Consider the following 16601-nt stretch of genomic DNA (forward strand, 5'->3'; position numbering starts at 1 on the left):
AGCCGAGCCCTGTTGGGGCGCCTAGCCTGGAGAAGATGCGGTTGGAATGCCAGGAAGCCCTTGAAGCGGTGGAAACCTTGGGATCAGTGAGCAGTCAAGGAGAAGCAGCAGCCCGTGACCATAGCGACCCAGAGACTAGCAGATCTTCCTCCCCGGTCGCTGTGTTTTCAGATGACCAAGAGCTACCGGTGGTGACCCCTCAGACAGCTGACACTATTGTATGAACTTTGCCATGCTGGGACAGTGCAACACACAGGTGCAGGGGGATGGAGTGAGTGCAGCAGGATCTGGGGGGAGGGGGGCAGCGAATCCTGCTGTCGCTCGGTTGATGCGATGTGGCTCTAGGTGCTGATCTGTGCGGACAAGCTGGGGTACTCTTGACGGATGGGGCGGGGGTTGTCGGGGATTTCCCTACCCGGGGAAGGGAATAGGGGGGAAGATGCATGCCATGACCTGTGGGTGGCGGGCGGCGGTGGCAGGCAAATAACACTGCATGCGCATGTTTGACGCCATCAGCGGTTCAGATGGCACAGGAGGCACGGGCGGGGGTAGCGCAGGGCCTTAGTACCTCGCGGTCTACACATTCACCTTTAGCGCCCATCAGCTACCACCTGGCGTAGTCTACATAGTCACTTGAGTTGTGAGTTTGGACGCATGCCCATGTTGGGGTTTGCCCTGGCAGTTACGCAGTTTTTGATTTTACTTGGGTGTGCCCAGCGACACACTATTGTTTTTATATTTGTTATGTTGTTGCAGCAGGTCAGCGTGGTATCCGCAACTGAAGTCTCTCTTCCCCGCTCGGCCCACCAGACCCTGGCCTCGATTCCTACACAGTCCCCATCTGTATTTGATGGCTGACACTGCGGTGATTACTTGGAATATACGAGGGATGCATACACCGGCCCGTCGTTATTCTGTGTTCGCATACTTGCAGCGGCACCGGGCGGCCATTGCCTTTCTCCAGGAGACCCATATGACGCAGTTGGAGCTGGACAGGCTGCGGCTCCGCTGGAGAGGACAACTCATTGGGACCACGTACTCTGTACACGCTCGTGGTACATTGATCTGGGTAAGGGCGGGCACACCGTTCACATGTATAGAAACGGTGGTTGACCCTGTCGGGCGGTACACCTTGGTCAGTGGGAAGCTGAACGGACAGCGTCTGTTATTGGGTTCCATTTATGCTCCGAATGTCGACCAACTGTCATTCTTGGATCAGCTGTCTGGGGTGCTGGCGCCATATGCGGGCCTTCCCTGGCTGATTGGGGGGGATTTTAACGCAGTTCTTGAAACACATTTGGATAGGTCCTATCCGCCCCTCCGTAGCACGCAGGCCATTTCGAACGCGAAGAACCTCGCTGATTGGTTGTCGCGTTGGGCCTTATGAGACATATGGCGTAGTCTACATCCCAGCGATCGCATTTACTCGTATTATTCCGCGGTGCACGGACTTCATGTCCGGCTTGATCGGGTGGTGGGATCTCCCTCCCTGATTCCCCTGATAGATCAGTCAGACTACTTGGGCCGGACCCATTCGGACCATAATCCTCTCCGGCTGGTCTTGCGTTGGGGTCCCGGAAGACCTCCCGTTCCAACATGGCGATTGCAGCCGGAAGCCCTGGGAGATGTTGAATTCCGGGCCTCTCTCGGCACGGCGGTGGAGCAGTACTTTGACTTGAACGAGGGTACGACGGGCAGCGAGCTGACGGAATGGGACGCCCACAAATCCACAATCCGGGGCTCTGCCTGGGGATGACGTGGAACATCCGCCGGCGGCTGTCGTTGTCGCTCGCTGCGCTGGAGTCCCGCCTTCTGTCGTACGAACGCCTCGGCGAGGGAGGTGGACTGGACTCGACCCGGCTGGCGCGTCTTCGGACGCGTCATGCGGAGCAGCTTGAGCGCTTACGGTGCCACAACTACGTGGCTCACTCGGCTCGGGTCCATGCTGCAGCTGACAGGACAGGGAGGCTGCTGGCCTGGTTGCTCAGACAGGAGACGGTGCATGCCCCGATAGAATCACTCTGTGGGCCGGATGGGACGTTGGTGTATACACAGTGGGAGATACACCAGACCCTGACCGCGCATTATGCGACCCTATACACCTCCGCAGGACGTCGGCGAGCACAGGATGTGGATCAGTTTTTGGAAGCTGCCCAACTGTCCTCCGTCCCGGATGAGCATCAGGACTCCTTAGAGGGCCTCCTCACGGTAGAAGAGATAGGGGACGCGGTGGCCTCGTTGGCCACTGGAAAGGCACCTGGACCGGACGGGCTTCCGGTGGAATATTACAAGGCCTACTGGGAATCTCTGGTGCCCAAGCTGCATACGCTGTATCTGGCGGCCCTTGAGAAGGCCACGTTACCGCCATCCATGAGGGAGGCCTACTTGATCTCTCTGCCCAAGCCTGGGCGCGACCCTACCAACCTGGGGTCATATCACCCCCTTGCCCTCCTCAATACAGACTACAAAATTTTAGCCAAGGTGTTGGCGGAGCGACTTGCCCCAACGGTTTCGGCATTGGTTCATCGGGACCAAAACGGCTTTGTGCCGAAGCGCAGCACCTCGCTTAACCTGCGGCGGTTCTTCTGGGTGGCGGTGGAGGGCACGCAGCAATGGCCCAGAGCGGGCTGCTTGGTCTTAGACCTTGAAAAGGCCTTTGATTGCCTTGAGTGGGGGTACCTGGTGGCAACGTTGTCACACTACGGTTTGGGCTTGGGGTTCCTCCAGATGGCGGCGCTTCTCTACAAAAACCCTGTGGTTCGGGTGAGAACTGGTCCCTACATCTCTGACGCAATCCCGATTGGCAGTGGCACGAGGCAGGGATGCCCTCTTTCGCCCCTCCTTTTTGCGCTTGCAATAGAGCCTCTAGCTGCTACGCTGCGCAGAGTACTGGCAGACGGCATCCCCCTGGGAGACGCGACCCATCAGGTCTCCCTATACGTGGACGACCTCATGGTGTTCATCAGGGATGTGGCATGCATTCCGGAGGAGCTGGAGCGAGTTTTGTCCGATTTTGCCACTATATCCGGGCTGCGGGTGAACGCCGCTAAGTCGTGTCTTTATGCGTTCCGCGCTGAGACCAGGGACCCGCAATACAATCTTGGAGATGTGGGGGTCAAATGGCAGCCGGACACCTTCCGTTATTTGGGTATCCAAATATATCGGCAACCGACTTATTTGGTGGAAGGCAACCTGGGTAAAGCGGTAGCGGCGATCAGAGCCCAGATGCGGTTTTGGGGCACCCTTCCCCTCTCGGTTACGGGGCGGATTGCCCTGACCAAAATGGTGATCCGGCCCAGGCTCCTCTATTATTTTGCTAATCTGCCTATCTACATCCCGGCGGCGTTCTTCGCAAACTTGGAGCGATCGCTTCGTGACTTTGTGTGGGGTAGCTCACGCCATAGAGTCGCGCTACCCAAACTGTACCTCCCCTCGGGGCAGGGGGGACTTGCGATGCCATGCTTCGCACATTATTATTTAGCGGCGCAGCTGCAATGGGTGGCCAGATGGCTGGCAGACAGAGAGCGAGACGACACGGCGACTGTAGAGGCCCCCATCTCCCTGGCTGATCTCACCGCGCGGTTCCACCCGAATGCAAAGGCGTTCAGGCCAGGGCCCCTTCTTGTTAAGGTGGCTTACAAATGTTATCGCCGCGCTCTTTATTTAACCCGGAATAGCACACCATACGCTCCAGCTATACCGATAGAAGGCTCTCCTAGTGGGAGGGGTGTGCTGCGTTTAATTGAACTCGGGGACTGGCACGCGGCGGATATCCACACGCTGGGAGACCTCTACCGAGACGGTGTTCTCCTTTCCTTCGCCGCATTGACGGAGGAGACAGGGTTGCCGCCCGGTCAATTTCTTCATCACCACTCTCTGATAGCGTCGCTGACGAGTCGGTGGGGCGACATCAGAGAGGAGCCTGGGCAACACCTCACTATGCAATACCTCCATGTCCTGGGGCGAGGGCAGCAGTTGATCAGGTGGTTCGCGGCTTCATTGCGCACGCACACGGCGGTTCACTTGATTCCGCTGCGTCGGAAATGGGAAGCGGACTTGGCCCGTCCCATGATTGACAGGGAATGGGACAGGGCGTTGCAGGGCCCAACAAGGATCCCAAGGAACGTGCGGTTCCGCCAAATCCAATATTTTATTCTGCATAGGGCATACCTCACACCTGCCTCTATCAACCGGTATTTCCATCGCGCGGACGTGGGTTGTCCCCGTTGCGGGGAGCTGGACGCTGGGCTGGTCCACATGTTGTGGAGCTGCACCGCGCTGACTTCATACTGGCGGGCAATTCATGGAGCGCTGAGTACATGTACAAGTCGCCAGGTCCCATTTGAATGGTCAGCCTGCTTATTGCACCTTTTTCGTAGAACTCCAGCTACGAAGGTCACGTCGCGGTTTATCGACTTGGGATTGATGGTGGCGAAGCGATTACTTACTAAACGCTGGAAGGCAGCGGATCCTCCTCATACACGAGCGTGGCGGAGTTCGCTGCTGGTGTGGGCGAGGGCAGAGAGCACGGCCCTCCTGAGGGAGGAAACATTAGGCCTAAGGCGAACGCCAATAGCGGCCGAATGGGACACAATTTTACAGGTTCTGACGCGCCTGGATGAGGACACTCTGTGGCGTGATGGGGGTCGCGGCGGAGATGCCCTTGCGGAGGGGAGGGGAGATAGCTAGCTGGCGGACTGGGCTCGAAATGTGGCGCTTAGGGATTAGCCGACTAGGAGAGGTTCAAGGTGTCAGAGATGGTGTTGCATGAGCGACCTGAATGGAGGGGTACGGGGATGGCGGGGGAGAGAGAGGGGGAGGGGGGATGGCACAGAGGACAATGTGAGGGGATGCTGACGTACGGCCAGAATTTGCTGCTGTTGTTTTGGTTTAATTGGGGCGCTTGTTGTTTTGCCTCGTTTTGTTATGGCTAATGAAATAGAAGTGGCGGGGATAATTGGGTGTAATGCTACCAGTCCCCGTGGGGGAAGCACCTGATCACAAGACGTGAAGGGAACATCTTCAAGATGGTACTGGCGCAGGGGACCGTAATCTTATTCCCTTCTGATCAATGGGCATCAAACCAGATTCCATTCATTACTGTGTACAAGATAAGTGATGTATTACTGACTTTATTGCAATTATTAACCAATTGGACTCTACATTGTACTATGTAATTTGTTCGCAACTAAAATGCCAATAAACAGATTTCATAATAATAGAGTATGTGAGGGAGACTTAGAACCAGAGTCGAAGATATGTCTCCTGAATGTCTGGAAAGGGACCGACTTAAGCAGGAAAGACCAAATATGGGCAGCACCGGGGATGATAATAGCAAAAGGCAACATAGCACGACTCTGGGGGGCTCAAGCCACACTGACACTCCGAGACTGGAGTAAATATTTAGATTCTTGCATGATCATAAAAAGAACGGTATGTAGTAACAGAGGCTGCCGCGGGAAGTGGGATCAGATATGGAGCAAGTGGACTATTTTCCAGTCCATCTGAGAGTCATAGAGAGGCAGTCTGGAGGAATAACAATGAAAGGAATTCGGGTGGGGAAATTCTGGAGACGGACTAATAAAAGCAGAAATGAGTTGCACTGTATGGCGAATAAATAATGAAAATCTACGGTGATAAGTCTAAAATTCTGTACTCATCTGTATAAGTTAATTCAATAAAAAGAAATTAAAATTAATTAATTAATTAATAAAAACAAAATAAATGAATAAACAAATAAATAAAATGAACACTACTATGTCAAGGACAACATGTTCTCATGGTTTGATCAACCATATGACGTGGTGAATAATCTCCAATATGCAGGCACCTTTTTCCCTTAGTGCCTCATATACCAGGAACTGGGTGCCCCCATATGTCAATAATTTCCCCCTGTATGCCAGGGCCTGTATTTTTCCAAAGGTGCCCTTCCTTTTGCCAAGAATTACCTCCAATATGTTTAGCTAAAAGCAGCCCATGTCTCTTAAAGGAACAGGTGCTGCTTTAAAACAAAATGCAGGCTATTCGACATCTGAATTTGCTTCCCCTTTGTGAATCAGATTTTGGACTGATGCTGCTGTCCAGACCCCCGTGCATGTGCTCTGACCCCTAATGTGTTCAATTGGCTAATACCTGATTGACATATTTAAATGACTTATAAGTCCCTAATATATGGTAAAAGAAATACCCAGGACTAGTAAGTTAAATATCAATAATGGACTGCAGCACTTACCAATACAGTGAACACCTGATTCTAGGCTTGCCACTGCAGTCCAGTCCAGCAACTTTAAAACTGCCAACCCGACAAAGCAGAATAAACCTTTTACCAAATCAGAATCTTTCTTTTCACTTCATGAGCAAGCATGGGACACATTAGTGGTGAGTACCAAGGACGACACTCACCCATCAGTGATCCCTGAGATGCTTATCTTTTACCTTTTGCGCTACTTGTTCTCACCAACTACAGGTGCATATGTTGGTCTCTTCAATTTCTATTTGCAGATGCTGCTCTACCGCATTTATTTATTCTTTGGATTGTTTCGCTGTATAACTGCGGTTCCTGTGCTGTATAACCCTGTCTGCATCAAATTATTCGGAAGAACTGTGTTTAGTATGCTTGTGTGTGTGACTTTTTAGAATGCGTGTGTGTGTGTGTGTGTGAGAGAGAGAGAGAGACAGGCAAATATAGCAAAACATCTGAATTTTTGTAATGTTTTTCTTATGTATTACATGTCTTTAAGAGATACTATCTTACTTTCATTTTTTGTCCAAGATAAGATGTTTCAGGTTCACATGGTATAAACAAAGCTTAATTTTGAAATATTGTACCTTTTGTTCCGGTAATCATTTGCAGAAATTTCGGGCAATGCAAAAAGACAGTCCTCCCAATTGTAGCAGATGGCCAGCAGCTTACATTATCCCACATTCCAAAACATCCTTCTATAATAAAAACAAGATTTTGCATTAAGCATTATGGCCCATGAATGCCAGAATGTGTGAGAGTTGAAAATAACATTGTTGTAGGTTACAAGCATACAAAGAAAAAAGCTGTTCTAAAGAATTGAAGATATTAATTACATTTAATTTTTTTTTGTTTTTACTAAACCTAACACATATAAGGCAAATAAAGCTCACGACACTGTAATAAATTATTTGATCTCATTTCTACAGATTGGAATCCATTAATAGTTAATGCAAATCACAGCTGCACCAAAATGCTGCAGGTTGATTAGCTGCTAACTGGTCGAGATCTACCCAGGAGATTCATAGCACGTATATGAGACAAGCCTCATTGCAGTTTCAACCCACATATCACTATGTCTTCTTTCTATTACAGCTGCCTGTTAACATCACAGCGTTCTAATAAAAATTAGATTGTTACCCTAGCTCATAGAATGGACCCATTCTTGAAGACATGCTGCTGGAGAAGGCAGCTTCAGAATCATTCACTTTCCTGTGAAGAAGGTAGAACATGTGCAAATGCTTCTTATCTCTGCTGCTATGGGTTGCCGAAATAAATGAAACACCCCTTTACCTTTGGTAGTATTATATATTTGAAGTGTCTAAGTCTGTGAAGATTCTGTAGCGTGCGTCAGTTTTCATTGTGTTTTAAAATTATAGCTTCATTTTCTGTCTGATTTACAATGTCACTTATTTCAAAATATGTTTTAAATAACTAACTTTGTGCATGGTCAATCGGATATTTCACCTTTTGCTGGAGCCTATATTTTTGAAGGCTTTCGAACTCTGTGAACATTACTCCTGCTAACCAGTAGTGAAGTGTATGTGCTCTCTCCTTTTTAACACAGTGAAATTGGAATACTCCTAATTGATATATTTAACTTGCGCATCAACCTCTAGTATTTTTTACAAAATGTACCCAGAGCATAGACGTTAAATGCCACTGGTGGAATGCAGCCCTGGTTGTGCCCTTCACTACAGTACAGTACAAAAATACCTTCAGGCCTACCATTAAAGTTAGACAGCAACTTTGTAAAAACTGCAATTCGACCTGTCAAAATAACTCTTTTTGACAGGTAAAAACTCACTGTTAAATATTCATTAGTCATTCCTATGTAGGCCTTGTTGCTCAAAAGAAATGGTGCATGGTATTTAAAAGTACGACACATTGAAATTTAATGTTGACAATTCTTTAAAGTGACTAGCACCCAAAAGCTGTTTTCACTATGCCAGGCCTAGCTATGTATCCTATGTAGAATAGCAGAGTACAGATTAAAATACACATGTTGTATCTCGTGAATGGGACCAGCTAGAAAAATAATTAAACAATTAATTCAATGATGACGTTGAATTTATATTAACATTAAGGAAAGGCAACTTTTAGAAAGTTACATTTTCCCTGTATTAAGGGAGTCATTAGGATGGCGTAACGATCGCCACCGCCGGGCGGTGGTGGCGATCATTACGCCATCCTACAGTGAAATACCCCTGCCATATTATGATGGCGGGGGGGGTATTGCGGCGGAAGCGAAGTGTGTCCGCGCTTTTCTGCCGGTCGGCAATCATTACGATTGCCGGCCCGGTGGACTTGGGCCACTAATATGGTGGTGGTGCCTAGCAGGCCCCACCAGCCATATTAGGATGCGAGTCCTGAAAGGCCTTTCCATGGCGATGATGCTGCCATGGAAAGGCTGGTGGCGATTTGCTTTGGGGGCCCGTTGCGGGCCCTGGATGGGGTGGGGGGTGCAATTGGGGGGTACCTCTGGTACCCCCCTACATTTCCATGCACAAGGTGGCAGGCACCACGTGGTGCCTGCCACCTTGTGAATGGAAATGCACAACATGGCCATTGGACATTGAGGCGGGTGCTGCAGCCAGAAGCACCCGCCGCAATGTTAAATTGCCAGATGTGACCGCCACGGTGGCGGTCGCATCATTATCAGGGGTGCGAGACTGCCGCATGGCAGACGGGTGGTCCCGTTACTGCTAGGATGGCGGGCGGACTGAAATCTGCCCCCCATCCTAATGAGCCCCTAAGTTCCTGGAGGCTAATTAACATTGGCTCTCTAGCTTCTCCCAGCCAGTAATTAGCCTTGAATGGGTGTGAAGTGCCTCAGAGGAGCAAACAATAGGCTGGTGTGAATGGGCAGACAGAATGTCTCTGAACTCCACAGAATATGTGGGGAGTGCCTATGGGCATCCTTTTTGACACTACTATGTCAAACAGGACAGGATGTCAAGACAATTCTTGTGGATCCACTTTCTGATTGCTGAAGGGCTCTGCTTTTGTCCTAGTAGACTTCTATATCTGGGTTTTCATTTAGCCCTTGGGGCACAGATTCAAGGGAAGAGAACAGGATGCCAAGACAATGTTTGTGGATACACTGTTCAGTTACTGAAGATCTCTGCTTTGCCCTGCGAGACATTTGTCTCTTGGTTTGCTGTGGATACACTGACTGCTTTAAACTGAATTGTACTGCTAGATGTGGGAGGACACCAGGGTTACCATAATACACTCCCCACACATACCCCCAGCACTCGGAGGCCAAGGTTAATATAGCCAAATACTTTTGCTGTCTTGAAAATACCCAAAGTGGGTAGGGTTGGCCTGAGAACCTTTACCCTATTGGTTAGGATGTGCCCAGGAGTCATTCTTGTCCACTTGCTAGTGTCAGACATAATTCGGGCACCTCCAGGCACCCACTAAAGAACACCTCCTGGACCTGCGGTAGATTAGAAGAGGACTAGACCTGCTTTGGGTGACCTGAGAGGAGCCCTGAAGGACTGGACCTGCTAAAATGTGTGCAGGACAAAGAAGTAGACTCCAAGGATCATATGACTGGCCTTCTGTTCAAGGTATAAGGATACAACAAGCTAAAAGAGGCCTTTTCCTGGAAGTGCACAGCTGACCTGTGGCAACTGACACACTGTAAGCCTCTAAGTGCCTCCACTGATGTCATGTGGGGCGTTCCTCCTTTGGTGGATTGGGACTTTAAGATGTTTTGCAGTCAGTATGACAGAGTAAGTTACTCCGTCACCTTGACTGCACCTCTGGTTGCCAATTTATAAAATGACCACCAAGCCAGTAGTGATTTCTGAAAGCATTACCAGGAATCGCTGTCACTGCAGTTCCTGACAATGTTTTTTACAATGTGATGCACAGCTCTATCAAGCATGACGAGTCATACAGTATATTATTTTCTTTCTAATTTTCAAAAAGAAAATCCCGAAGCAGGATTTTCTCCGGGATTTTCTTTTTGAAAATAAAAAAGACAATGCTCCCTTTGCCATAGAAGTCCACTACCACGGCAAGAGGAGCATTTTGCAGTTTTCACTGCAGGATTTTCCTGGTGGTGACGGGTAGTGAAAACTGACCTCTAATTCCGCCCATCTAAATTAGTTGGGAGGAATTAAAAAGATCAACCTCCGACGGACCTTACACCGCACGGCCATTGAAAGGGGTTGATCACGGTGGAGATGGAGTAGTCTTTTTGGTGATTAAACCAAAGGTCTGCCTGCATTTAAATTGGGCGGACCACAGTCTTGGCGCATGGATACTCCGTTGCAACAGAGTCCCCATACCACCAAGATATAAATCAGGCCCTAAGTCAGAAGGTAAAATCTTTGACCAGGATGAAACTGGTTGGTGTGTTCGACCCATGTTCTATCGCAGTCAGCCTCAAATTGGGCCAGGGTCCCAGTCTACCACGATCATTGTCCATCTATCATTACCACGTTGTGCTTTTTGGTGCTATTTTTGCTTAAACTTTAAAAATTAATATCTCTGGTTCCCTTTATTGGATGTTTGTCATTTTGATGTCATTTTGTTTATTACATTTTATTGTTTTCATTTTGATGTTTTACTGTCTTGGTACTGCATAAATACTTGACACATTGCCCTAAGTAAAGCCTGTCTGCTCTGTGCCGTAGCTACCAGGGTGTGGAGCTTTGGTTATTTTAGTGATGTTGAGAGTTCACACTAACCAGAGTTGTGATTATTCCGTGAGACGGATTGTCACTCACCCCAAATAATAACACAATTTCTTACAGAACTCTTTTATTAGGTATACAGAATTATATTTTATAGGCAATAAATATACACTTTTAAATGTGTTTTAGGAATGCCTTATATTTAACTCACAATAAGAATGATTTTGGAGCCTTCACAAATACATCCAGTGAGAAGCAACTACTGATGAAAGGAAGTAGCATTACGTAAAAATTGTTTTTCCATAGAGTAAATCCTTTGCAGGGTCTTAAAGCCGGAGACACACACACATCTATTCTTTTTAAATATGAGCTTTATCTGTAAATAGCTTCTAGCACCTCTAAAATATCCCCTCCCATACAGTTACTTGGAAGATTTGAAAAATCGTTCTTTATCTGCCAGAAATGTAACCATTTTAAATTTAAGGAGATATTAAGCGACCCCCAAAATGGATACTCTAAAGAAACAGACATGGAAAGGAGGTACTGGATGTTTGTGTAGATTCCTCTCATTCATTATGAACACCATCCACTCCGGATCCCCGGAAGACCCCTGCCCACACCACATCTTCAATAAAGCCAGCAGCACCATTGCACCCCATCTCCGGAAAACCATCAACATCTCCTTCGAGACAGTGACCTTCCCGGAGAGCTGGAAGCACGCAGAGATCAACGCCTTACTCAAGAAACCCAAGGCGGACCCCAAGGACCTCAAGAACTTCCGACCCATCTCCCTGCTCCCCTTCCCAGCGAAGATCATCGAAAAGGCTGTCAACAAACAACTGACCAGCTTCCTCGAGGAGAACAGCATCCTGGACCCATCCCAGTCCGGGTTCCGCAGCAACCACAGCACTGAAACTGCCCTCATCGCCGCCACCGATAACATCAGGTGCCTGCTAGACAAGGGAGAAACCACCGCACTCATCCTCCTGGACCTGTCAGCCGCCTTCGACACGGTCTGCCACCGCACACTACGAACACGCCTCTACGATGCCGGAATCCAAGAGAAAGCCCTGGACTGGAGCTCCTCCTTCCTCTCCGGCAGAACACAGAGCGTCCGCCTCCCCTCCTTCCGCTCCGAAGCCACCAAGATCATCTGCGGCGTACCCCAAGGCTCATCCTTCAGCCCAACGTTGTTCAACGTCTACATGGCACCACTCGCCCACATCGCACGACGGCACAATCTCAACATCATCTCCTACGCCGGCGACTCCCAGCTGATCCTCTCCCTCTCCAAGGACCCCCGCACCGCCAAAACCAACCTCCACGAAGGAATGAAGGCCGTCGCCGACTGGATGAGGAACAGCCGCCTTAAGCTGAACTCGGACAAGAGGGAGGTCCTCCTCCTCGGATCCACCGCCTCGGCCTGGGATGACTCCTGGTGGCCGACTAAACTAGGAACACCCCCAACACCCACCGACCACACACGCAACCTAGGGTTCATCCTCGACTCTACCCTCTCCATGACGAAGCAGGTCAACGCCGTCTCCTCCTCCTGCTTCAACACCCTCCGCATGCTTCGCAGGATCTTCAAGTGACTCCCCCCCGAACCACGAAGGACTGTCACCCAGGCCCTCGACAGCAGTAGACTGGACTACGGAAACGCACTCTACGCAGGAGCCCCGGCCAAACTCCTGAAACGGCTTCAACGCATCCAGAACGCCTCCGCACACCTGATCCTCGACATCCCTCGCAGCAGCCACATCACACCCCACCTGAGAGACCTACACTGGCTCCCTGTCAACAAGAGGATAACCTTCAAACTCCTCACCCACGCACACAAAGCACTCCACAACACCGGACCAACGTACCTCAACAGCCGACTCAACCTCTACACCCCCACCCGCCAGCTCCGCTGCGCAGACCGCGCCCTCTCCACCGTCCCCCGCATCCGAAGAGTGACCGGCGGCGGCAGATCATTCTCCCACCTCGCCGCTAAGACATGGAACACCCTCCCCATCCGCCTGTGGCAGACCGTAGACCTTCTGAAGACTTCTCAAGACCTGGCTCTTCGAACAGTAGCAGCTTCCCCCCTCCCCCCCTAGCGCCTTGAGACCCTCACGGGTATGTAGTGCGCTTTACAAATGCCATGATTGATTGATTGATTGATAAAAATGTATTATGCCATAAATGGCTAAAACCCAAACATTTCCCCTCAAATGTATTATTAATTAACTGGTTTAATATTGGCATCGACACCCAAAGTTCATTTACCTCAGCTAATCTATAGCAACGTTACGTTCAATAACACCTTTTCTGCCATTCAGGAATGCTTCACTTTTCTTTTGAAAATAAAATGTTAGCAATTTTTGGGGCAGATTTACTAACATTTTGCCCTGAATATGCATCACAAAAGTAACACAAACAAGTGCAAAATGTTTACTTTTAATTTACTTTCAGTTCAAAACTTGTTTTGTGCTGGAAAATTGTTTGAAAGTAATGCAAAGCAGCAGCGCTTTGCACTGCTTTGCATTACTTTGCTTCAGGGGGGATTCCGATGATGGTGTATGGGTTCTCTTGAGTAACCACACACAGGTTGTGACTCAAAGCCCTATCTGATAACAGTCACCAGGATTTTGACCCAACACATTTTTTTGAGAGTGGTCTTAACTTGGAGAAATGCTTTTATTTCTCCAAACATTTATAACTTTCCACATGTGCTGTGCTGTACAGCAAATATTCAAAGTGGGAAAAGTTTTAAATTTTGTCTAGGCATAGTTGTTAGTACTGAAAGGCAACCCTTCTAGTACAAAATCTATGATAGAGATTACACTTGCACTTTCAGCCCCTCAAAAATCATACATTTTTACCAGACTTGCAGTTCTGGTGACTTGAATAATCTACCTAACTGTAATTCTCTTGACCCATATACTAGTTACAAACTGAGTGATCCTGGGCAAATATTTTATTCCACCAAGCTGCCTTTTTCTTCATTGTCACACTTGAGAGCACCTTCAAATATGTGCGTTCAGCTTGTCTGCTGTACAAAAACTCTTTTGTTTGATTTAATAGACTAAACTTTTGACCCATTTATAACAATAATCTAGACCACGTATAGGGTACACATCACCCCTGACTTTCTTCTTAGTTCACGAACAGCATTGTCATTGTGGCAGTACAGGAATATTTCTCTGTTTATATTTTAAAAAAATCTCACTTAAAATAAATATATTACCAAAGCATGATGTGGTAGTGGACTGTCATTTATAGACAGCACATTTCCACTGAAATGGCCACCCAATTTCGGACTGATATGCAGTTTTACTGATTAAACTTTACTGCGTACAAAAAATAATGTTTGAAAATCATGTTTCAGCAAATATTTATCAATTGCACATCACCAAGTAAAGTATTCTGATTTGTTTTTTATCCTATTAAAATCTTTGTTTCTATCACACTTCTGAATTACAAACCAATGTGCTTTACTAGTCTCTGATATATTTTGAAATACTTATACTATTTATTTACAATCTATTTATATGTTGTATTTTAGAAAAAAAACTTACATCCAACAGCCTTTCATTTCACACATCCTGGAACCAGCGACGGCCCGTATAGGGCGTGTTACCGGGGCGGTGACGTGGGGCAGAGGAGGGGCAGGGTGGGGGGTTGCAAAATGCGGCATACGGCCGATTGCAGGTAAGTTACGAAAAAAATTAAGAAAACAAATTTTGTTGCGCGCGCTGCATCGCATTTGGCGATGCTGCGCGCGTAACAAAATTCGTTTTTTTTTCCCGGAACTTACCTGCAATCGGCCGTATGCCGCATTTTGCAACCCCCTACCCTGCCCCTCCTCTGCCCCACGTCACCTCCCCAGAAACATGCCCTATACGGGCCGTCGCTGCCTAGAAACTAGTACAATTGGCAGGCAGGTGCCTTTACAAACTTTTCCAACTTAGCAGTAACAGAAAGAAAAGTAAACACCAATCTCCAAGATAAAGTTAGCAGCAATTTGTAAGAAGACAAAAGCTGACATTTGACCTCTGTCTTTGAACGCACAGCAAATGTGGCACATTTAAAAACAAGATTTAAAGGCATCCTTATTGCTCATTAACTTTCAGAATGGACAAAACACCTGTTCTTTGCATGAGTTCTCTCACCAAAATGAGCCACTAGGCCTTAAAAATAACATGCCCTGATAAAATCTGACTCGCCATAGCGAGAGGGCGATTAGATATTTTGATGCCTGACTATGGTGCAAATGTGCATGAATGACACTAGGCAGCCTAATTGTGAGCCAGCGCTACAGAGAGATCAGGAAAGCGCCATATCTTAGTACATATTGTACTGTCCTTCTCTCTAACGCAATGCAGATCAGCAAGTTACTGCGCTGTGTTGTGTGAGGTCTTATTGAACAATGTTCTTTAGATTTCTGTGGTGAAACTGCAGTAGAACACGGGAATAAATGACAGATTGCTGCAGCTGTTGAAAATACATATTTAACTCATCATGCCAGACTTTTATTCTGACATGAAGAGGGAAGGTAGTTGGGAAATTACATAAAAACATAAATTATGTACTCATTTAAGCTTCAGGAGTGCTTACCATACTTTCTGTGAGAAAAGTACAAGGGAGAAGATTTTCTCTCAAACATGGTTCATCAAATCCCAGCTGAGTAGCACTATATTTCATAGAATTAAATAATTTCAGAATTCACCACAATTCCCACCATTGGTGTGACAACGAATGATTTATATTGTGATTACAATCTTTTATCACCCTTTCCATATTCTTTTTGTGAGCCTCAAAACCAGGCATTAACTACAATAAATTTCTATAGGGCACAACTGGTGGAGCCTTCTCACCCAAAAAAACCTAAAGGTACGATTTACAACAGTAATATTATCAATGGGGAAGAAGGGCTCTCCCAGGTGGTTAGTGACCAGGGTGACTAGGTCCCTCAGCTTCACCACTCTGACTCCACCCGGGTCCATAAACAACTGGAAAGGCTTCCCATTCCTTAGATAACAGTGCTTAAAATAGCATGAATAGATGTTAGAGACTAGCAGGATTACATCACCCACTTTGGCACCATACGCTTCCAGAAGATCGGCAACGAAAAGGCCTTAATCAACCAGGGATTTAGTATTTTTTTTGTAGTCTGATTTCTGGTAGTTTGCTGAAGGCAATTCCAATTCCGTGCTCCTCATTCAATGGCTTTCTTCTCTATTCTTGCCACAGAACTATATCTGGTTTACCATCATTTTTTTTACCTGAGTGGGTTGTCTTCGTCCACTGCTGATGTCAGGGGACTATTTTTGCATTTTCATGTGTCTGCGACATTTGACTTTTGGCACTTTTTGGGGGCTTTGCTCTTTTCCACTGCTATGTTGAACCTCCAGTCCCTTCTTTCCCCTTTTGCCTCACCCCAATGCTCTTTTTTTTCGCCTCTACTGATCTTTCTCTCTCCTAGGCAGATCACGACTCCTTTCCCGACATTGGAAGCTAGACACAGGAAAGATGACCATCCACTGGTGCCGGTATTGGCTTAGTCAGTGCATGTATAATTGCACCACTAGCATTGGCAAAGCCAATAGCATCAAATGACCATCTTGGAATTCTATTTTGGTTTCTATACTTTATTATAGTTTTACCGTCCCAAGATAGCCATCATGCTGGGTCGCGTTGCATCTAAATAAATATTAATAGCTTTG

At 47.5% G+C, this 16601-nt stretch overlaps 1 protein-coding gene across 1 annotated transcript in view; it reads right to left on the reverse strand.

Moving 5' to 3' along the window:
- SCTR (secretin receptor) overlaps positions 1 to 16601 on the reverse strand; it is a 416552-nt gene that overhangs the window by 161062 nt on the left and 238889 nt on the right. Inside the window, exon 3 of the mRNA XM_085647486.1 lies at positions 6829 to 6939. Coding sequence (XP_085503612.1) covers positions 6829 to 6939 — 111 coding nt within the window. The remainder of the gene's footprint in view (positions 1 to 6828; positions 6940 to 16601) is intronic.

The sequence above is a fragment of the Triturus cristatus genome, chromosome 3_2, assembly GCF_964204655.1.
Source record: "Triturus cristatus chromosome 3_2, aTriCri1.1, whole genome shotgun sequence".
In the NCBI taxonomy this organism is placed as follows: Eukaryota; Metazoa; Chordata; class Amphibia; order Caudata; family Salamandridae; genus Triturus; species Triturus cristatus.